Source organism: Staurois parvus, unplaced genomic scaffold (genome assembly GCF_062004578.1).
Source record: "Staurois parvus isolate SC_StPar_1 unplaced genomic scaffold, SC_StPar_1.0 ptg000746l, whole genome shotgun sequence".
In the NCBI taxonomy this organism is placed as follows: domain Eukaryota; kingdom Metazoa; phylum Chordata; class Amphibia; order Anura; family Ranidae; genus Staurois; species Staurois parvus.
In genome coordinates, this window is record NW_028318542.1 from 5,489,323 (window position 1) to 5,513,182 (window position 23,860).

General features: G+C 41.8%; 1 protein-coding gene across 2 annotated transcripts in view; it reads right to left on the minus strand.

Annotated features, from left to right (window-relative positions):
• Positions 1-19,292, minus strand: part of LOC149445152 (cytochrome P450 2G1-like) — a 33,300-nt gene extending 14,008 nt beyond the window's left edge. Inside the window, exons 1-5 of one of the 2 annotated variants that reach the window (XM_089654219.1) lie at positions 19,221-19,292; positions 14,614-14,718; positions 12,270-12,432; positions 4,154-4,303; positions 2,487-2,647 (exon numbers count right to left, since the gene is read on the minus strand). In XM_089654219.1, the coding sequence (XP_089510345.1) occupies positions 2,487-2,647; positions 4,154-4,303; positions 12,270-12,432; positions 14,614-14,718; positions 19,221-19,292 (651 nt within the window). Of the gene's footprint in view, positions 1-2,486; positions 2,648-4,153; positions 4,304-12,269; positions 12,433-14,613; positions 14,794-19,220 lie in introns of those variants that run through there. The other variant, XM_089654218.1, reaches the window with a different exon arrangement.
• Between the last annotated feature and the right edge of the window lie 4,568 nt (positions 19,293-23,860).

The window sequence follows — 23,860 nt, forward strand, 5'->3', positions numbered from 1 at the left end:
CTATTGCAATCAGTTGAGCAGCTTGTGTATATTTTGGGCTGTTCTATGTGCAGTTTGACTGCTTTCCCCTGCCATCTGAAGGATTCTGGAATGTCGTGGGCTGGGAGAGTCAAATAGGCAGCTGAATATTTATGTGGCCCCGGCCAATCCTTGGTGGAAGGTGCCCAGTAGGTGGCTAGAAGAGTGCATAAATAGTATGAGGCCTAGTGCAGAGGTGGTCTTGTCCAGGAGGAGATGATTCCAGCCTGAAGGGCTTCTGCCCTTCTGGGCAGTCCAGCTGTGCTTTTCTTCTGCTCACTGAGGTCCCACCTGAGTCAGCTGAGGGGCTATTTGACAGGATTTTACTGGGATCTGGTCTGGAGAGTTCACAGGTGGCATGTCTGGCTGATATTAGAATGAGGCATCCAGATATACAGTTGTGTTCAAAATAATAGCAGTCAGACATCACTAACCTGATCAATCACTGTTTTTGTTAGAAATTATATCTCTACATGGCAAATAATTTCCTAGCAGGTGTAGTAGAGTAATAGAAATCCAACAGACCCAACAGTCACGACATGCATGCTGCTGATTCTGTGTAATTGAATCACTAATTGAAAGGGGCATGTTCAAAATAATAGCAGTGTGGAGTTCTATTAGTGAGGTCATTCATTCTTTGAAAAACAGGTGGCAATTATTGCCCTTATTTAAGGAAGGAAGGCAGCAAATGTTGTACATGCTGGTTACAGTGCATTTCTCTCTGTAATTCTGAGGAAAATGGGTCATTCCAGACATTGTTCAGAAGAACAGCATACCTTGATTAAAAAGTTGATTGGAGAGGGGAAAACATATAAATAAGTGCAGAAAATGATAGGCTGCACAGCTAAAATGATCGCAAATGCTTTAAAATGGCAACCAAAACCTGAAAGACGTGGAAGAAAGCGAAAAACTACCATTTGAATGGATAGAAGAATAGCCAATAAATGGCAAGGACTCAGCCAACAATCAGCTCCAGGAAGATCAAAGAAGGTCTAAAGTTACCTGTGAGTACTGTTACAATTAGAAGACGCCTATGTGAAGCCAAGCTATCTGCAAGAAGCCCCCGCAAAGTCCCACTGTTGAAAAAAAAGACATGTGCTGAAGAGGTTCCAATTTGCCAAAGAGCACATTGACTGGCCTAAAGAGAAATAGCGCAACATTTTGTGGACTGATGAAAGTAAGATTGTTCTTTTTGGGTCTAGTGGCCGGAGACAGTTTGTCAGACGACCCCCAAACAATGAATTCAAGCCACAGTACACAGAAAGCAAAATCTTCAAACATTTTTCAGTTTATATAGTGAATGTTTGAGTTTGTAAAGAAGAATACAAACACTGCTATTTTTTTGAACACTCTAATATTCACTTTCTTCAATTTTTTTAGAGGAACAAACACAAATTTGATATATTTTTCTTCATGTTTTGATTTGAAATAGAATGTGTAGTGTTCCCAATGCATTTGTGTGTATGGAAATAAAAGCTATTAGAAGGATTTTGAGCTTGATTCACTTTTTTCAACACACTGCTATTACACAACTGTATAAGGACATTCATACGTACAGACCAGTGTGTGAGATCCCAGTGACTGTGTGCTGCAGCTATCCCTTGAGAATCAGTGTCAGTCTGTGCTCAAAGCTGGACATTTCCTATGTTGTCCCTATGTAGTTCAGTCTATCCATTGCTGCTTGCAAGGACTGTGCTTGTAAGATCTGAGGATGTGAGAAGTGTCTTTGAGTAGTTACTTTGCCTTACAGGAGTATCCCACCCTTACCTTGCACCTATCCAAATTCAAGTTTAATAAAGAATCAGAAAAAAGATACCCCTAGACTGTTTATTGGGCCTGAAGAGTGACTGGCACTGTGTGCCTGGCTGCTAGTACACCAACTGGAGAATGAACCTTGGGATCAAATCAGCAGGCCCTTTAGTAGCTGAGTGCTACACCTGCAAAGAATTTGCATGTTCTCCCTGTGTTTGCATAGGTTTGCTCCAGGTACTTCAGTTTTCTTTTCAAATCCCAAAGACATGGTGGTAGGCTCACCTTTTGTAACATGTTCCATGTTTAACCCATATCCAGTGTGTAACATGTTACAGATGCACCAGCCTTCGCTTCCCCCGAGTCCCCATTTTGACCACAAACAGGGGATCTTCTCCCCCCGCCCGCTGTCACGATCTAAAAAAAACCACGTCCCTTGTGGCTGTCAGCACATAGCTGAGCACTCTGGTAGGCCATTGATTCTTCCTGTCAGAGTGTAACTGCCTCGGAGATAAAAGGCCCTAGTATGTTGGGTGACTGCATTCTTCACAGACCAATGGTAATGGATTTAGTCATCGATCGAAACTAGGCTCCCATGCTGTCACTCTTATTTATAAATGGCATGTCACAAGAAAAATAAATGGTTCATAACAAGGTATGTTTTCATAGTACGTTGCCAATTGAATGCTTTAGAAAAGTAAAATTTATAATCCACCTACCTGCCCAAAGGTGCTGCTCATATCTCTTGACCACACATTAAGTATACTTAAGAGAATACTGTAGTCTTTGTCATCATATTCAAATCGATCTCCAAAGACTATGGAGCAGATTATATTGGAAACGCACTTAGCCAAAATCTTAGTTGGGTCTATGGATTTGCCTGCAGATATAGATATGTGAGATGAGTTTTTTTTAAATAAGCTTTCTTTTATGTTTACATGTGATTGGTTTGGCAGAATGTGCCTGGAGGCACTCTGGGACCTTCAATATTTATCCTTGTGTTAGCACAATAGATGAAAGATAATAACCTGCATAAGAAGAAAAGGATATTTTGCCCATCACAACAGATGGAAGCCAATAAAAAATATAAGAAAATATAAAATTGTCATATAGTACATAACAAAAGAGGTGAAAGACCATAATCTGCACAAGAAGATAGTGGAATGTTACAATAGATGGAAGGTAAGGACCTGCATAAGGGATACCGTATGCTACCTAGCATAATAGATTGAAAGTAGAAATCTGCACATGTGTGGGATAGGTGCAGTGTGGTACGTCGGTAGTAATGATACTGAGACCTGGGATGCAGAAACAGAAGTAGAAGAACTTGTAGAACAGTTACAACAACCCAACGAGGAGAACGTCCATCTGGGAACAGTCAATTCAATGAAGAGTCATCGGTATTAGGCCTGAGCTGAAGGCAGCGCCTGCCAAAGGAGGTGGAGTGTGACGTGGCTGGTCCAACCCAAGAGGGAGCTTGCGGGAGTGTAGATGTAGGCCCTACATGTCTCTAGTCCTATGGAACCTTTCCCTGAGAGATTGGTGAACTCTTCCTACACTAGCCACTTTGCAAATGTGCGCCAAAACCAGGAGGCATGTACTTAAAAAGACACCGCATAACCAAAGATGGCCACCAAGGTCACCTGGATGCAGTGTAGCCAACCGTAACGCTGCTTTAAGAGACCGAGGAAACCATAGAGAAACAAAGTTTCACTTGACTTCCTCTCCAGCTGCAGTACCACTCTGGTTGGGTGCCACCTACAAAGGAGAAAACAGACAGCACTTGCCTACATACAAAGAGAGTGATATGTTACTTAGCATAACAGATGGAAGGCAATAACCTGTATAAAAAGATAAGATAAGATAATAAAAGACATTATTTACACTGAAAATGCATATTTATATACTGTATAAAACTCCTGGTGAAGACATTATCATGGAAAACCTTTACTATTTACCATCGTTCACAAAAATACAATGTAGATGAACATTTACCAGCCCCCCCACCCCACCCTGGGATGTACTGTGCATGTTTATGGAAAGATCTTAAGAAACATGTTTTGGGCCAACACCAATTTCATATGTATTGCTAGCCTTAGGACTTGAGTTGATGAATCAATACAGTGTTCAATTTAAGAGGCCTTTGAAATCATGTAGAGTTGACAGGTGCATTTCTAATTGCAGCTGGTCTCATTCTGACCTGTATTTGCCCTCCTTCAAAGCTGCATCACTCGGCATCAAGTTTCTTTGGCATTCTCATTGATTTGTATGAAGAGAAGAGCAGTTATGAAGGGAACAAAATCCTGCTGACACAGGGCCTTAGCTAGATAACCAATCCAACTTTAAAATGAGGGTAGAAAGACAAGTACTATGGGAAGTTGTATACCTTTGTAAGATTTTAGTTCTGCTACCAGACATCGAGCTTCTTCCTGGATCCTTTCTTCAATACTTCTTTTGCCCATTCCAAAATTTTTAAGAGTCATGAGAGTGAATCGTCGAAGGCTCTTCCATGTTTCTCCATTGCTAAAGGCCACTCCTAAGAAACAATGACTATATTAAAGATAGGCTTAATTAGAGATGAGCGAAGTATTGAAAAATTCGATTCGGCTGATTCGGCGAATTCCAGTATGAAATTCGATTCGATGCGAATTTCTCCGCTACGAAGATGACTTATAAAAAGGGTTTCTAGGCTTCAGAGAGCCTTTAAATTAGTGCAGAACACTGTACCTTTAATTTAAATGCCCTTGGAGATGAGGAAGGAGAAGGAGAAGGAGAAGGATGAGAAGGAGAAGGATGAGAAGAAGGAGAAGGATGAGAAGAAGGAGAAGAAGAAGGATGAGAAGAAGGAGAAGGATGAGAAGGAGAAGGAGAAGGATGAGAAGAAGGAGAAGGATGAGAAGAAGGAGAAGGATGAGAAGAAGGAGAAGGAGAAGGAGAAGGATGAGAAGAAGGAGAAGGAGAAGGATGAGAAGAAGGAGAAGGAGAAGGATGAGAAGAAGGAGAAGGAGAAGGATGAGAAGAAGGAGAAGGATGAGAAGAAGGAGAAGGAGAAGGAGAAGGATGAGAAGAAGGAGAAGGAGAAGGATGAGAAGAAGGAGAAGGATGAGAAGAAGGAGAAGGAGAAGGATGAAAAGAAGGAGAAGGAGAAGGATGAGAAGAAGGAGAAGGAGAAGGATGAGAAGATGGAGAAGGAGAAGGATGAGAAGATGGAGAAGGAGAAGGATGAGAAGAAGGAGAAGGAGAAGTATGAGAAGAAGGAGAAGGAGAAGGATGAGAAGAAGGAGAAGGAGAAGGATGAGGAGAAGAAGAAGGATGAGAAGAAGGAGAAGGATGAGAAGAAGGAGAAGGAGAAGGATGAGAAGAAGGAGAAAGAGAAGGATGAGGAGAAGAAGAAGGATGAGAAGAAGGAGAAGGATGAGAAGAAGGAGAAGGAGAAGGATGAGAAGAAGGAGAAGGATGAGAAGAAGGAGAAGGATGAGAAGAAGGAGAAGGAGAAGGATGAGAAGAAGGAGAAGGATGAGAAGAAGGAGAAGGATGAGAAGAAGGAGAAGGAGAAGGATGAGAAGAAGAAGAAGGATGAGAAGAAGGAGAAGGATGAGAAGAAGGAGAAGGAGAAGGATGAGAAGAAGGAGAAGGAGAAGGATGAGAAGAAGGAGAAGGAGAAGGATGAGAAGATGGAGAAGGAGAAGGATGAGAAGAAGGAGAAGGATGAGAAGAAGGAGAAGGAGAAGGATGAGAAGAAGGAGAAGGATGAGGAGAAGAAGAAGGATGAGAAGAAGGAGAAGGATGAGAAGAAGGAGAAGGATGAGAAGAAGGAGAAGGATGAGAAGAAGGAGAAGGATGAGAAGAAGGAGAAGGAGAAGGATGAGAAGAAGGAGAAGGATGAGAAGAAGGAGAAGGAGAAGCAGAAGGAGAAGGATGAGAAGAAGGAGAAGGAGAAGGATGAGAAGATGGAGAAGGAGAAGGATGAGAAGAAGGAGAAGGAGAAGGATGAGAAGAAGGATGAGAAGAAGGAGAAGGAGAAGGATGAGGAGAAGGAGAAGGATGAGAAGAAGGAGAAGGATGAGAAGAAGGAGAAGGAGAAGGATGAGAAGAAGGAGAAGGATGAGAAGAAGGAGAAGGATGAGAAGAAGGAGAAGGAGAAGGATGAGAAGAAGGAGAAGGATGAGAAGAAGGAGAAGGATGAGAAGAAGGAGAAGCAGAAGGAGAAGGATGAGAAGAAGGAAAAGGAGAAGGATGAGAAGATGGAGAAGGAGAAGGATGAGAAGAAGGAGAAGGAGAAGGATGAGAAGAAGGAGAAGGAGAAGGATGAGAAGAAGGAGAAGGATGAGAAGAAGGATGAGAAGAAGGATGAGAAGAAGGAGAAGGATGAGAAGAAGGAGAAGGATGAGAAGAAGGAGAAGGATGAGAAGAAGGATGAGAAGAAGGATGAGAAGAAGGAGAAGGATGAGAAGAAGGACAGTTCTGTGACAGTTTCTGTCTATTTCTGACAGTTCTGGGACATTCACTCCATACAGCGGTTTCAACCGCTGTATGGAGGGAATGTCATAGAACTGTCTGAAATAGACTATTTCTAACAGTTCTGGGACACTCACTCCATACAGCGGTTGAAACATTGTATCTATTTGTTTCCATAAATGGATCCATTTATGGAAACAAATAGATACAATGTTTCAACCGCTGTATGGAGTGAATGTCCCAGAACTGTCAGAAATAGACTATTTCTGACAGTTCTGGGACATTCACTCCATACAGCGGTTTCAACCGCTGTATGGAGGGAATGTCATAGAACTGTCAGAAATAGACTATTTATGACAGTTCTGGGACATTCCTTCCATACAGCGGTTGAAACATTGTATCTATTTGTTTCCATAAATGGATCCATTTATGGAAACAAATAGATACAATGTTTCAACCGCTGTATGGAAGGAATGTCCCAGAACTGTCAGAAATAGTCTATTTCTGACAGTTCTCGGACATTCCCTCCATACAGCGGTTTCCAGCAAAAAGTGTATGTGCAGAGTTCCTCTATTCTGCAGATACACTTAGAGGAGCTCTGCAGATACACTTAGAGGAGCTCTGCACATACACTTTTTGCCGGCTTGGAATTATTCTTATTTTCATCCTACTTCTTCTTCTTCTTCTTCTTCTTCATCCTCATCCTCTTCTTCTTCTTCTGAGGATGAGGATGAAGAAGAAGAAGAAGAAGTAGGATGAAAATAAGATTAATTCCAAGCCGGCAAAAAGTGTATGTGCAGAGCTCCTCTAAGTGTATGTGCAGAGCTCCTCTAAGTGTATCTGCAGAATAGAGGAACTCTGCACATACACTTTTTGCCGGCTTGGAATTATTCTTATTTTCATCCTACTTCTTCTTCTTCTTCTTCTTCATCCTCATCCTCTTCTTCTTCTTCTGAGGATGAGGATGAGGATGAAGAAGAAGAAGAAGAAGAAGTAGGATGAAAATAAGATTAATTCCAAGCCGGCAAAAAGTGTATGTGCAGAGCTCCTCTAAGTGTATGTGCAGAGCTCCTCTAAGTGTATCTGCAGAATAGAGGAACTCTGCACATACACTTTTTGCCGGCTTGGAATTATTCTTATTTTCATCCTACTTCTTCTTCTTCTTCTTCATCCTCATCCTCTTCTTCTTCTTCTGAGGATGAGGATGAGGATGAAGAAGAAGAAGAAGAAGTAGGATGAAAATAAGATTAATTCCAAGCCGGCAAAAAGTGTATGTGCAGAGCTCCTCTAAGTGTATCTGCAGAGCTCCTCTAAGTGTATCTGCAGAATAGAGGAACTCTGCACATACACTTTTTGCCGGCTTGCAATTATTCTTATTTTCATCCTACTTCTTCTTCTTCTTCTTCTTCTTCTTCATCCTCATCCTCTTCTTCTTCTTCTGAGGATGAGGATGAGGATGAAGAAGAAGAAGAAGTAGGATGAAAAGAAGAATAATTCCAAGCCGGCAAAAAGTGTATGTGCAGAGTTCCTCTATTTCTGACAGTTCTCTGACAGCTTCTTCACATGTACAGCGGTTGAAACATCTGTATCCTAAATGTAAACTAATAGATACAATGTTTCAACCGCTAAACATGTGTTCCTTCTGTCAGAGAACTGTCAGAAATAGCGGAGCTCACTGCAGGGACACTTTTGCCGGCTGATCGAGAAATGTTCGATTCGCGCACCCGAAGTAGGCAAAATTTCGGATTCGACGCAAATCGAATATTTCCTGAAATTCGACTCGAATTCCGGTTCGCCTGGTTCGATTCGCTCATCTCTAGGCTTAATACATAATAAAGCTGATCTCCAGTCTAAATATGAAATATAAAAACTTAATCCATTCCACTTTCCTTTAACTGATCTAACTATTGTATTTTAAAAAATCACCTAAAATCCCCATTTACTTACCCAAATTAATGGTATTGTGGTCGGTCCAGGTCTTCTATCTACTGGTCTATAGTTTCGGATTTCAAAGGGTGGGCCAGGTGTCTTCTTGCTCTGCCTACATTGCTCCTGTTGGTTTTCAGTCCATTGGTGGGGTCCTAACAGGGTCCTGAAGCTTGCCTATTGCAGCATCATGATGTCACAATGCAGTGAGCAGCAACAAGAATGGGTATTGGTGGTTTGGGTTGTAGGGACCAGGGGTTGCTTTGCTTAGAAATAGGCTTCAATTGCTGTTAGTTACATTCAGTAAAAAAAAAACTGGAGGTTTTGCAAAGATCTAGTATTGATGGCGAGGAGTTTTGGGTAGCTCTAGCTCAGTTACTTCTCCTTAGCATCTAAGGGCAAACAGGCTATCAGTCTACATTCATGGATTTATTATGCAATTTGTAAAGTGGCCTACAAGAGATAAAGCCACATTATAGGTGTGATGTTTTCTGACAATGAGCATCAGTATATTGCCAGAAGTAAAAAAAAAAAAAAAGGATACAACACAGAAGCCTGGGCAAAGGCCCTAGACACACATGTATGACAACTGCTATTCACATGGGCAGCTCCAGTTTTACAACCTTATTATGTGAGTTATTTAAACCCATGAAACCCAGAATTCACTACTGGAAACAGCATGAAGTCTGTTTGCAGACACTACTGCACTCTACAATCCTCTATTTGGTGTTCCTTTCAAATACTTGCAAACAATCCAACATCAGTGACATAAACATCACTATATTTTCATACGTTGAAATCAGCTTGTTCCATTTAACAAGGATCTAGCAACAGCAATTACTGGGTAACAACACAAACAATTAGTGGTACATCGTTTAACTGTTTCTTTTATATATATATATATATATATATATATATATATATACAGTCAGGTCCATAAATATTGGGACATCGACACAATTCTAACATTTTTGGCTCTATACACCACCACAATGGATTTGAAATGAAACAAACAAGATGTGCTTTAACTGCAGACTATCGGCTTTAATTTGAGGGTATTTACATCCAAATCAGGTGAACGGTGTAGGAATTACAACAGTTTGCATATGTGCCTCCCACTTGTTAAGCGACCAAAAGTAATGGGACAGAATAATAATCATAAATCAAACTTTCACTTTTTAATACTTGGTTGCAAATCCTTTGCAGTCAATTACAGCCTGAAGTCTGGAACGCATAGACATCACCAGACGCTGGGTTTCATCCCTGGTGATGCTCTGCCAGGCCTCTACTGCAACTGTCTTCAGTTCCTGCTTGTTCTTGGGGCATTTTCCCTTCAGTTTTGTCTTCAGCAAGTGAAATGCATGCTCATTCGGATTCAGATCAGGTGATTGACTTGGCCATTGCATAACATTCCACTTCTTTCCCTTAAAAATCTCTTTGGTTGCTTTTGCAGTCTGCTTTGGGTCATTGTCCATCTGCACAGTGAAGCGGCGTCCAATGAGTTGTGAAGCATTTGGCTGAATATGAGCAGATAATATTGCCCGAAACACTTCAGAATTCATCCTGCTGCTTTTGTCAGCAGTCACATCATCAATAAATACAAGAGAACCAGTTCCATTGGCAGCCATACATGCCCACGCCATGACACTACCACCACCATGCTTCACTGATGAGGTGGGATGCTTAGGATCATGAGCAGTTCCTTTCCTTCTCCATACTCTTCTCTTCCCATCACTCTGGTACAAGTTGATCTTGGTCTCATCTGTCCATAGGATGTTGTTCCAGAACTGTGAAGGCTTTTTTAGATGTCATTTGGCAAACTCTAATCTGGCCTTCCTGTTTTTGAGACTCACCAATGGTTTACATCTTGTGGTGAACCCTCTGTATTCACTCTGGTGAAGTCTTCTCTTGATTGTTGACTTTGACACACATACACCTACCTCCTGGAGAGTGTTCTTGATCTGGCCAACTGTTGTGAAGGGTGTTTTCTTCACCAGGGAAAGAATTCTTCAGTCATCCACCACAGTTGTTTTCCGTGGTCTTCCAGGTCTTTTGGTGTTGCTGAGCTCACCGATGCGTTCCTTCTTTTTAAGAATGTTCCAAACAGTTGTTTTGGCCACGCCTAATGTTTTTGCTATCTCTCTGATGGGTTTGTTTTGTTTTTTTCAGCCTAATGATGGCTTGCGTCGCTGATAGTGACAGCTCTTTGGATCTCATCTTGAGAGTTGACAGCAACAGATTCCAAATGCAAATAGCACACTTGAAATGAACTCTGGACCTTTTATCTGCTCATTGTAATTGGGATAATGAGGGAATAACACACACCTGGCCATGGAACAGCTGAGAAGTCAATTGTCCCATTACTTTTGGTCCTTTAACAAGTGGGAAGCACATATGCAAACTGTTGTAATTCCTACACTGTTTACCTGATTTGGATGTAAATACCCTCAAATTAAAGCTGACAGTCTGCAGTTAAAGTTCATCTTGTTCGTTTCATTTCAAATCCATTGTGGTGGTGTATAGAGCCAAAAATGTTAGAATTGTGTCGATGTCCCAATATTTATGGACCTGACTGTATATATATATATATATAATTTTCATATTCTTCTGTATTAGAGAAAATAAATACCTATTAGAACAAAATGTTGCTGCATCAAAATGTAAAGACAAAAGGGTATACAGCACCACACAATGGTACAAGAGTACATTTCCATGTTTCTACTACACATACAAATTCCAGAAACTGGTTGCGATACCTCTGTGCCTCTTGAGAGATTTGGCTGAGGATCTTTATAGAGCCCAACCTGTTCCAAGGCTTTGAGGACCAGGTAACAAAGGTATACGGCTCAAGCAATACAATCCAGATCAATCTACAACAGGTGCAGGCTCTGGCTCACCACCACACGATCAAAGGGATAACTGTGTGCTGTGTGCCATTTTACACTGTATTTGTATTAGTGCTTCACTGTAAGCACGCTGATTTGCATGGCTGTGATATGCACAGCCATGCGCAAGAGCTCAGAGGGGAGAGAACTGTATTGTTTACAAACAGTTCTCCTCCCCGTCGGAGATGCTCAGCTATCACCTGGCACCAGCAAGTAATCACCAGCCGGGATCCGGTGATTGACAGCAGAGGCCGCAAATGGCAACGTGGGTCCAAACCAGGGGCGGACTGACCATTTGGAAACTCGGGCACTGCCCGAGGGCCCGGGGGTTAGTAGGGGGCCCCATGAGATGATCCTGGTACCTTTTTCATAGGCTTTTTTGAGTTTGGGCAAGGACACGGGCCCCATGATCCCCTATTGCCCGGGGCCCCATGAGTTGTCAGTCTGCCCCTGGTCCGAACTGCAAAATCACATAGATATATGTGATTTTGAGCACCTGTGCATTCCTATATCAGTACTTCTGCAGGAAGCTGTTAAAGAGACAAGAACAATTTGAATGTAGTAATTTCATTAGGAAATTCTATTCTATTCAGTTTCTTGATGATAGTAATAAACATTACGTACTGTATATTAGGTATATTACGTCAAAGGTGTGTGAAACCCCACCATCTCCCAATCCCCTCCTCCAAAATTGCAACCTACATTTCCTCCTTCACAATCTCACTTCACAGAACCCACCTCCAACCCACCCTACCACCACCTCTCCACAGCTCCTTCCTCCACAATCCCCCTCCACAATTCACTCTGTGGCTCTGAAAGAAGAGACACTGCTTTCTCACACACATCAGCTGCTCTACCTGCCCTTGTCTTCCAATGCCCATTCACAGAAGGATTTGTATTTTGTGAATAGTTTGATATAATACAAAGCACTCTGTGATTGGGCAAGAAGAGAGGAAGGGTAGGCAGGCAGTTGCAAATGACCCTGCAACTGCAGGAGCTGAAATCTGAACCATTTCACTGCCATAAATATGTTGATAACTGAACTCCTGGCGCTCAGTAAAATGTAAATTGTAAATGAAAGAGATACATCCACGAGGTGACATGCAGCTCCTTGGACTTAACCCATAGTTAGCCAATGCATTTTAGAAATTGGTTGAATTCCTGGAGTTCAGCTTCATTACTATTGCTAGATAATTACATTTAGTTAATAGGCCAATTTAGACAAAAACCTACCAACCCCAGAAACAAGATCATCAACTGTTGCAAGATTTCCTCGGTCAGCAAAGACATCTGCATGGTCAATAAGAGCTTCTTTGACTGTTTCATATCCATACAATATGATGACTGGTTTAGATCCAAAATAAAGCGTATACACTGAACCATACTTCTGGCCAAGCTGAAGAAAATGACAAATGTGTTCAGTCAGCAAGACTAAGGTAACAAAACCATACAAATATAATCAAATATCATCTCACCATGTGCGGGTAAAGACTAACATTCTTATACATCCCAATGTATGCAAATTAATTTTATATAAAGTGTATCTATAAGCCACCAGATCTAAGCACTGGTAAGCTGCAATACAGTATATTACATTTTTGGTTTTGGGTTTAGATAACATTTAGAGAGGAACAGATAAATACACAGATACAATGCACATTTGGGAGCAGTTTTGACAACCAAAGGATTTATATTTTTGCCCATCTAATTCTGATTTGTATACAGCTTTGCCACACAGCACATTCAACCTGGCAGGACAGAAGACCTGCATTTTTCTGCTGTCGTTTAGTAACACCCAGAGGTCTCCTCTCTGCCTCTATGCAAAAGAGAAGCAGTTAATAACTAATGAACCTGCCTCTTTCCTCTGTTCTCCTATCAGCATGCTCTTTGTTAGGAAAGGAGAACTGCAGCATAACTGATTGGCTTCTTCTGTTGCTTTCCCTCTCCCAGGCCAAGAACTGTTGTACAGGGGATTGCAGGAGGCTGCTACCAATTCAAATTCAACTGAAACATAAACTTGAGGCACTGGACTCAAATTTTGCTTTCATCAAATAGTGGAGGATAGTAGCTTTCATTAGCTTGACTTTGGCCACTCGAGAAAAACACAAAAGGGAGGTCGTTTCCACCAGGTAGGTGACTCCAGACTGTAGAAGTCCAAATGGAAAAAAATAGTGAGCACCAATCACATAAAATGTCTATATATCTTTAAGCTGGCCCTAGACGGAGCGATTTTCTTTCCTGCAATGACAGTCAATGTTGATGAGGGAATCCCTCCCACAGAACCATTGTGTTCTCCCAGTGGGGGTGGGGGGAGGGATTTCAGAACACAGCGATTACTGCTAGCGGCTATGATAACTGCTAGCAATAATCACATTTGAAGTCTTACAGGCTAGTTGTACCCAAGTTGATTGATCAATCAACTTGGGTACATTCATCCTGCCCATACATGGTTTGTACCTCGGCCGTTCTCTGCTGAACCAACCAGAATTCGAATTGTCTATGGCCAGCTTTATTCTTAACTAGGAAGTGATAATAGGTATTCAAGAAGTAGCCAACGTGCCTCAGGGGCCAAAGTATCCTCCTTCATCAGGGCTTGTCATTATTACTTAATATTATTATTGGTATTATTATTATGCAGGATTTATAAAGTGCCAACTGTTTGTGCAGCACTTTACAATATAAAGGTAGACACTTCAGTAACAATATTATACAAATGGTTAGGAAAGCACTGCTCATAATATCTTGCAATCTAATAGGTAAGTGGTACAAAAGGTAATAGATGTGTGGGATGAGTTGATGGAAGAATTAAGAGTTCAGTTGTTAGGTGGAGGTGGGATAGGCTTCCCTAAAGAGATGGGTTTTCAAGGATGGTCTAAAGGTGGTGGAGATAGTTGGACAGATTTAGGTAGAGAGTTCCAGAGGATGGGTTCTATAGAAGTCCTGTTGGCAAGTATGGGAGGAGTAGACAAAAGAGCTAGAGAGTAGGAGGTCTTGGGAGGAGTGGAGAGGAGAGTTTGGGTGATATATCGAGACAAGATTGGTTATGTAGCTTTGGATAAATCTTTTGGCGCCAGAACAAGGCATAAGCCAGCTATTTGGCCAAACTAAGTTCACCATCGATCCTCCATTATACAGCATCGCACTTAATGACCATTGCCCAATGTGCCAGGCCAAAAAAAATAATTATTTTTACTGGTCCCAACAATAGGGCACAAATTCTCCCAAGCTTGGGAATCCTGTCTATCATAGCGCACGTTGCATGTCATCGGGATAAATAATGTAATATGACTGCTGCCAAATGACAGTAATCACAAGCTGGAAGCCCTTGTTTATGACTCAAAGCACCTTCATTGTGATTATGGCTATCTGGAATGGCATGATCATAGCAGGTAAATAGAGATCATGAAAAGTGCAGATATGTCCAAATTCACCCTTTCAGGGACCTATATGCTTCCACATAATAAGCAAACGTGTGAGTATATTTTCAAGCCGCTGGGTTTATGCACATGTGGTTTGCCTGTACATTCAAATAAGTTCAAAACAGCCAAGGGATAGAAAAGCAGACACAAGCACTGACCTCCATTAAAGATCTGGCCAACTTTCCTCTCTCAATCTGCAGGACACTCCCAATAACAGGAAGAGGTGTAGGCCCAGGAGGCAAGTTACCTCTTCTATACATTGCCTTCCGTGAGGAATATATGAACATACAGAAGATGGTCAAAGCCAGAAGCAATGTTGGCAACCATGTGACCTCCATGCTTCACACAGCAGAATGAATCAAATGAGTTTTGTTCATTCTTTTATATGCACTGCTGGCAAACTGACTGCTTAACAAATAGTTTGTTATCATTTCCAAAGTTCAATCCGTAAATGGATACAATAATAGAAAATACAATAAAAACAGATGAATCACCTGAATTGAACTTGGTGGTATTAATAGCTTAATTTCATTGCTGTAACTTGTACATAGTCAAATTTGACAATTAACGAATAAGGATAATCGGTTTTTACAGCTGACCTTCACCCTCCGCTCCATTTCTAGCTTTCTACCCTCTTGGAGTCCACTCAACTATCACACACACACACACACACACACACACATATTCATACAGTAAATATCTTAATACATTAATTACAGCAGCATTTGCAGCAATAATTGTCTGGTTACTTGACATCAGAGTTCCTCTTCATATTCCTCTGGCAGTGAGTGGGTCCTTATTGCCACAGAAAGAATTCAGGACGTATCGGGCAGAAACCTCCAGATACCTCGGCCCCATGTGAATGTACCCCCACCTCATTCACAAAAGAAAATGGAAACAGTAGATAATTACACAATGCATTTTGACAATTACTTACAAAAAAAATAAAATAAAAAAATGTCCTACAATGTACATTCATCATCAACCATGTTGTCCAACTATGTAGATCTACATCAATTACAATAAATGATGACCGACGACCTAAAAGAAAAGAATCCCGCTGACTATAGACACAATTTAGTCCTGTCACTCACCAATTCTAACATCTTCCAGTTCCCTCCGTTAAATATACATAGTTGGGGTCTCCTGGGTGATTTCATTGACCATTTGACCATATTTGGTCATTGATGTCAGTTCTATCCAAACCCCTTTGTTATATGGCTGGGGTGTCCTGATCAGTAAATAAATGGGGTTGCATGAAGTCACTGGTTGCTCAGAACATAACAGATACTGGAAATTGTCACTTCCTAAACAACCATTGACAGGAAGGGCATGGCATGGAAGCTATCAGCCTGTGGCACTGCTGAGGTGTTATGGAAGACCAGGATGCTTCAATAGCGGCCTTCAGCTCTTCTGCATTGTTCGGTCTCATGTCTCTCATCTTTCTCTTGGCAATGCCCCATAGATTCTCTATGGGGTTCAGGTCAGGCGAGTTTGCTTGCCAATCAAGCACAGTAATCCCACGGTCATTAAACCAGGTTTTGGTGCTTTTGGCAGTGTGGGCAGGTGCCAAGTCCTTCTGGAAAATGAAGTCAGCATCCCCATAAAGCTCGTCTGAGGAAGGAAGCATGAAGTGCTCCAAAATCTCCTGGTAGACGGCTGCGTTGACCCTGGACTTAATGAAGCACAGTGGACCGACACCAGCAGATGACATGGATCCCCAAATCAACACAGACTGTGGAAACTTCACACTGGACTTCAAGCATCTTCCAGTGTGTGCCTCTCCATTCTTCCTCCATATTCTGGGTCCTTGGTTTCCAAATGAGATGCAAAAGTTGCTCTCATCAGAAAAGAGGACTTTGGACTACTGAGCAACAGACCAGGTCTGTTTTTCTTTAGCCCAGGTAAGATTCGATTACTGACGTTGTTTGTTGTTCAGGAGCGGCTTGAGAAGAGGAATACGACATTTGAAGCCCATGTCCAGGATCCGTCTGTGTGTGGTGACTCTTGATGCACTGACTCCAGCCTCAGTCCACTCCTTGTGAAAGTCCCCAACACTTCTAAATGGCCTTTTCCTGACAATCCTCTCCAGGCTGCGGTCATCCCTGCTGCGTGTGCACCTTTTTCTCCCACACTTTTCCCTTCCACATAACTTTCTATTAATGTGCTTTGATACAGCACTTTGGGAACATCCAACTTCTTTTGCAATTACCTTTTGAGGCTTTGCCTCCTTATGGAGGGTGTCAATGATGGTTTTCTGCACAACTGTCAGGTCAGCAGTCTTTCCCATGATTGTGATTCCTATTGAACCAGACTGAGAGACCATTTAAAGGCTCAGGAACCCTTTGCAGGTGTTATGGCTTATTTAGCTGATTAGAGTGGGACACTTTGAGCCGAGAATATTGCACCTTTTCACAATATTCTAATTTTCTGAGATTGTGGATTTGGGGTTTTCATGAGCTGTAAGCCATAATCATCACAATTATGACAAATCACGGCTTGAACTATCTTGCTTTGCATGTAATGAGTCTATCTCATATATTAGTTGCATTACTGAAATAAATGAACTTTTGCACAATATTCTAATTTTTCGAGTTTTACCTGTAGACTGCTGATCAAGTAAAAAGGTCTAAATAAAAGAAATGCAGCGCTCTTAAAAAGTGAAAAAATGATAATAATAAACACAGTCCAGTGAAAAATAGTGCTCCTTGTTTCCCAGTGTAAATGGTAGAATTTCGCACTAACCAGAACGCGCATAGGTAATGCGCATATGTGTATATATATCCTGAAGATCCTCTCTCCACTTGAGTCTGGTCAGGTATATGGCTGGGAAGAATGGAGATCCTACGCCCTCATGTGGTGAGAAGTGATTCAGCAAGTCAGAGCAATAGCGATCTAGGTAAGCCTCCAAAGGAACTGGCACATGAATCCCCAGGGCTACAAAGATGGAAAAAGCTCCTTATGACTTTGACCCTTGCGGGTCAAAGCGCTTTACTGGATCCTTCTCACAGATCCTCCAAGCCTGCTATCATTCCAAATGATTGCTCCTCGTCGCACTCAAATCCCTCAAGGGGTCAGCACTCCACTAATGGCTCCTCTCCAGGTAAGATCAAGTGTAGCACCAATCTCTCATATGAGACATAAAATAGATCCTCCCATAGTGCAGTAGGTTTATTGAAAAGTAGGGACAATAACAGAAAATGATACACTCACTTAACAGCAGTTTCAAGTTCCAACCCCACTTTCGGATGAGGGAACAGATGTATGGGTGTACAGCGGGTGTACCAAGATGGCCGCTACACCGGAAGTGCGTCACTACGTCAGGCCGACGCGTTGCTTCACAATACCATGTGGGACCAGGAACTTCAGGAAACAGGTAAGACCACACGGCCTTGAAACGGCTTGAAACTGCTGCTAAGTGAGTGTATCATTTTCTGTTATTGTCCCTACTTTTCAATAAACCTACTGCACTATGGGAGGATCTATTTTATGTCTCATATGAGAGATTGGTGCTACACTTGATCTTACCTGGAGAGGAGCCATTAGTGGAGTGCTGACCCCTTGAGGGATTTGAGTGCGACGAGGAGCAATCATTTGGAATGATAGCAGGCTTGGAGGATCTGTGAGAAGGATCCAGTAAAGCGCTTTGACCCGCACGGGTCAAAGTCATAAGGAGCTTTTTCCATCTTTGTAGCCCTGGGGATTCCTGTGCCAGTTCCTTTGGAGGCTTACCTAGATCGCTATTGCTCTGACTTGCTGAATCACTTCTCACCACATGAGGGCGTAGGATCTCCATTCTTCCCAGCCATATACCTGACCAGACTCAAGTGGAGAGAGGATCTTCAGGATATATATACACATATGCGCATTACCTATGCGCGTTCTGGTTAGTGCGAAATTCTACCATTTACACTGGGAAACAAGGAGCACTGTTTTTCACTGGACTGTGTTTATTATTATCATTTTTTCACTTTTTAAGAGCGCTGCATTTCTTTTATTTATGTATTTTGGGACTTTTATGTGTTTTCCTATATGTTCAGCTGCTTTGTATTGTATATGAGCGCTTACTATATACTATTATTATTCCCAAGTAAAAAGGTCTGCTGTTAGGTAAAAATCCAAACAGCCAAAGTTTTGTTCAAAGACTGAACCTTGAGCTTATCCCTGGTTAACACCAAATAAATAACAATCACACAGGAGTATTGGAAAAGCTCCTCCTGTCTTGCGAGATTTTTATAACATGGAAACATGGTTTCACAGAACATGGAAACACCTAAGCAGCCCTTAGATTATGCAATTTTCTTTCCTTCCACCATGGATGGAAGGAAAAAAATGCTTTATTCTCTTTAACACAGTCAGTGTTGATGGGAGTATTCCCCACCAAAAGACTACAATGGTCACTGCTGGCGGCTATAGCTGCCGGCAGTAATCGCATGAAAAATATTCGATAGACTGGTTGTACTGAAGTCGTTCGATGGATTGACTTCAGTACAACCAGTCTGCCCATAGATGGATCAAATCTATCAATGGCTGGCTTTACCAAATCCTGATAGAAATATCATGATGTTGTTATCTTACAGTCAGATCTCAGAAAACCTTCTCTCTGGGATATCTGCCACTTATAATGATCCACACCCCTAGAATGTTTTTCCATTAAAACTGACTGCTATTAGGGATTTTACTAACTTCCCTCTTTTTATTGATCATTGCCAACAAGTGACAGTGGTGTTAGTCTTGGTGATATGTTATGTCTCTAATACATGACATTCCATAATGAGTAGATGATACAGGAAATGATCAGAGCCAGGAGCAGGGTGCTTATCCAAGTAATATCCATCTTGTATGGGAGCAGAATGTCCGAATATGCTAAAGAACTACTTTTATGTAATAGAAAAATGTTTATTCCAGAATGCCTGGAATCTCATGACAATTGAAATAACATGAACATTTTATAGAGGCCATTCACATATATGCAGTGCGATGCCAAAGCAATTTTTTTTAGATATATGTTTATTAACATTTTAGGTATACAGAACATAGCAAAGGAAAACTGAAGGTAAAGCAAAATAATCTTATAATATAAACAATCCATAAGAATGGAAGTGCAGTTTACATTTCTATATGCCCCCCCTTTCACCTTTCCAGCGTGTCCTTTGGGCTGGTGGTGGTGCATGCTGGTGGACTTGATGCACGTGACATCATCCTGCAATGTCGATGTGATGACGCAATCGCGTCAGATCGGGACAGTGTGATGCCGCGCACAAGCTCAGGGGGCCATATTTTTGGTGTCAGACAGCGGCAAAGTAAAAACAAACATGAGATTCAGGTTTTGGCAATTTGGAGATGATTTACTCCTATTTAAGCGGTGCTACCAGGCAGTACATTTGGCCCTGTGGGGCTGCAGATGTTATTCCATGCTTTTGGGATTGTAGGTAAGCAAATTTAGCAGTCATTTGAATGCCCTGCTCTGATATAAGCTTAATAATTTTAAATATTTTTTTTGCTAGACTATATGTTTTACATCCTCCTAATCCCATAAATCCTTTAGTGCAATCCATCTTACCTCCCTCACTATCTGGCATAGTGCAAGCCTTGGTTGTTTTTGTCTTATTGAGTTATCCTATTCTGCAGTCCCTATAATAGAAACTGACTCTAATTTTATTTCTATCTAACAAAATAGTAATGCCTGGTGACGATGGTCATTGTTTGTTTCTATTATTATTTCCAGACAAAACAAATACATGATATTGAAGTTTGAAAATACTAAACGTTTATGAGCACACCTTAAGGAAATGATATACTACGGGTAGGAGTCATTATTTGATTATTTGTGTTGTCGGGATATCAATGGAATAATAAGATTGTTCTCTTTTTTAAAAAAAATATGGACATTATAATAGAAATGATTTTTTCCACTATAGGACTGACGTCCTTTAGGTCCCAGTGGTCTTTGGGTGCCTCTTTATCCCCCTGTACTGTCCATGAGCCTTGGTTATCTGAACGCATCTTGGTCCACCTGGTTGTAATGGTAATTTCTATATTTGTTGTTTTTATACACTATGGCCTTTTCTACATGCAATAATTGTTCTTTAAATGTAGCATATACGTGTAGTCTACTGTATGGTGTGTGAAACAAAATACATGTTTTTTTTATTTACAATCTGTACATTATAGAGATGTGGAATTCCTGATATCCCCGAGGAAGGTGTTGTATATCTCTGAAACGCGTTGGTTGAATGGAAACATATCATAACTACCATACCATTTATGACAAACTGTGTCGTACACTTTTCGTATGATGTAATGTAAATAATGAGTATTATATTTTTACTATAAGTTGTGACACGAGTGCCCAAAAAGTCCCATAGGGCGTTTAACTATATATTCTATTTAGGAAATAGGGGCATGGCATTTTTGGAGTGTATCCACAATATTTAGTTGAAGCAATCATGACTATTTGTATTAACCGCTTCCGCACTGCCCTATAGCAGAAATACAACTACAGGGCAGCATGGGTGCACAAAATCTCGTATATATACGTGATTTTGCAGTTCCAGGTACCATTCACAGCCTCGGCTATCAATCAATTGATTGATTTCTTGCCGGCACTCGGTGATCGCTGAGTATCTCTTACAGGGGAGAGACCTGTGTATAAACAACACAAATCTCTCCCCTGTCAGCTCATGCACACTGCATACAAAGCAGTGTGCTTACAGTGAAACACACACACAGCCTCATAGTAAAACAGCACACAATTAACCATTTGATGGCTCCAGATGTTAACCCCTTCCTGCCCAGTGCCATTAGTATACTGTCAGTGCTTTTTATTAGCCCTGATCACTGTATTGGTGTCACTGGGGATGTCAGTGACACCAAGTCAGTTCCCCCCAGTGTCAGAATGCCCACCGCAGCCCCACAGTTGCACTATAAATCGCTGATCGCTGCCATTACTAGTAAACAATTTAAAAAAAAATTCTAGTATATATACAGCCATTTGTAAACACTATAACTTTCACGTAAACCAATTAATTTATATGCATTTTGGCTTAAATTTATGACGAAATTTGATTTTCTACATTTTTTACTGGATATGTTTAATAGCAAAAAGTCAAAAATATTGTTTTTTTCTCAAAATTGTCAGCCTTTTTTTGTTCATAGCACAAAAAATAAAAAACACACAGGAGATCAAATACCACCAAAAGAAAGCTCGATTTGTGGGGGAAAAAAGGAAGTAAATTTCATTTGGGTGTAGCGTTGCATGACCATGCAACTGTCAGTTAAAGTAATGCAGTGCCATATCACAAAAAATGGCCTGGTCAGGAAGGGGGGTGTCAATCCTCTGGAGGGCAAGTGGTTTAAGACAGAAATAATGCCAAAAATTACATATTGGTTAGCTGTCTCAAATGGAACAGGAGGAGATAACCAACCTAAGGCTTATGGCTTGGATGACTTGGAGGAGCGAACTAGTTATATGTTATAGGCATACAGAACTACAATAAGAAAGTATTTCCAATGATATGACCTATTTGTGCTCTTACATTATACATCTTAACAAAATGATAGTAGAAAAGGATATTGAGGGTGGTCGGCCCCCCAGTAAAACACAGGTCAAACAGAGAGGGAGAGAGTATATACAGTGCAAGTATATGAACAGAAAACTGTAAATCAGGAAGCTGAGTTTTTTAGTTTGCCCAGGGAGTTGGACAGAGAGGCCTTGAGGAACCATTCTGTATACTGAAAAGATGTCATTAATGACAGTATTTATAATGGGGAGATGGTACATTCAATATGGGATCTACATCTTGTTATGAACCTACAGAACCTACAGTGCACTGTGGTGTCCAGTGTATCAGAGTACACTGCGTTTTAGTGTACAGTGCATTGCGGTGTCCAGTGCGTTACAGAGTACAGTGCATTGCGGTGTCCAGTGCGTTACAGAGTACAGTGCATTGCGGTGTCCAGTGCGTTACAGAGTACAGTGCATTGCGGTGTCCAGTGCGTTACACAGTACAGTGCATTGCGGTGTCCAGTGTGTATCAGAGTACAGTGCATTGCGGTGTCCAGTGCGTTACACAGTACAGTGCATTGCGGTGTCCAGTGTGTATCAGAGTACAGTGCAATGCGGTGTCCAGTGCGTTACAGAGTACAGTGCATTGCGGTGTCCAGTGCGTTACAGAGTACAGTGCATTGCGGTGTCCAGTGCGTTACACAGTACAGTGCATTGCGGTGTCCAGTGTGTATCAGAGTACAGTGCAATGCGGTGTCCAGTGCGTTACAGAGTACACTGCATTGCAGTGACCAGTGTGTTAACAGAGTACAGTGCATTGAGGTGTCCAGTGTGTATCAGAGTACAGTGCATTGCGGTGTCCAGTGCGTTACACAGTACAGTGCATTGCGGTGTCCAGTGTGTATCAGAGTACAGTGCATTGTGGTGTCCAGTGCATTACACAGTACAGTGCATTGCGGTGACCAGTGTGTTAACAGAGTACAGTGCATTGAGGTGTCCAGTGTGTTTCAGAGTACAGTGCATTGCAGTGTTCAGTGCGTTACAGCGTACAGTGTATTACGGTGACCAGTGTGTTATAGTGTACAGTTCATTTTAAATATTGTATTGTTTTTTTTCACTACAAATAAGATATGTGCGGTGTGCATAGGAATTTGTTCAGATTTTTTTTTCAAACTATAGTTCGGCCCCCCAACAGTGTGAAGGTCCAAGAACTGGCCCCCTTTTTAAAATGTGTGAGGACCCCCGCTGTACAAATTTAGAGCAGCGTGGTGAGCATGCAATTTGTCTTTAGATTTCAACAAGTCTATATCTTCCCTGGGGGAGAGGGAGAAAGAGGGAAGAGAAAGAGGGAGAGAGAGGGGGAGAGAGAGAGAGAGAATGGGGGGATGAGAGAGGGGGAGGGAAGAGAGAGAGAGAAGGGGGGCGAAAGAGGGAGAGGGAGGAGAGAGAGGGAAGAGAAAGAGGGAGAGAGAGAGGGAGAGAGAGAGAATGGGGGATGAGAGAGGGAGAGGGAAGAGAGAGAGAGAGGGAAGAGAAAGAGGGAGAGATGGGGGGAGAGAGCGAGGGAAGGGGGGTGAGAGAGGGAGAGGGAAGAGAGAGAGAGAGAAGGGGGTGAGAGATGGAGAGGGAAGAGAGAGAGGGGGAAGAGAAAGAGGGAGAGAGAGGGAGAGAGAGAGGGGGAGAGAGGGGGGTGGAAGAAAGAGAGGGGGGTAGAGAGAGAAAGAGGCAGGGGGACAGAGGGAGGGGGAGAGAGAAGGAGAGAGGGAGGGGGAGAGAGAAGGAGAGAGGGAGGGGGAGAGAGAGAGACCAGAAATTGCAATTGTATCCAAATTGCGTGAAAAAATGCAATCACCTCTGAACCGCATCAAATCGCCTGATCAAATTACACTGCAAAGTGG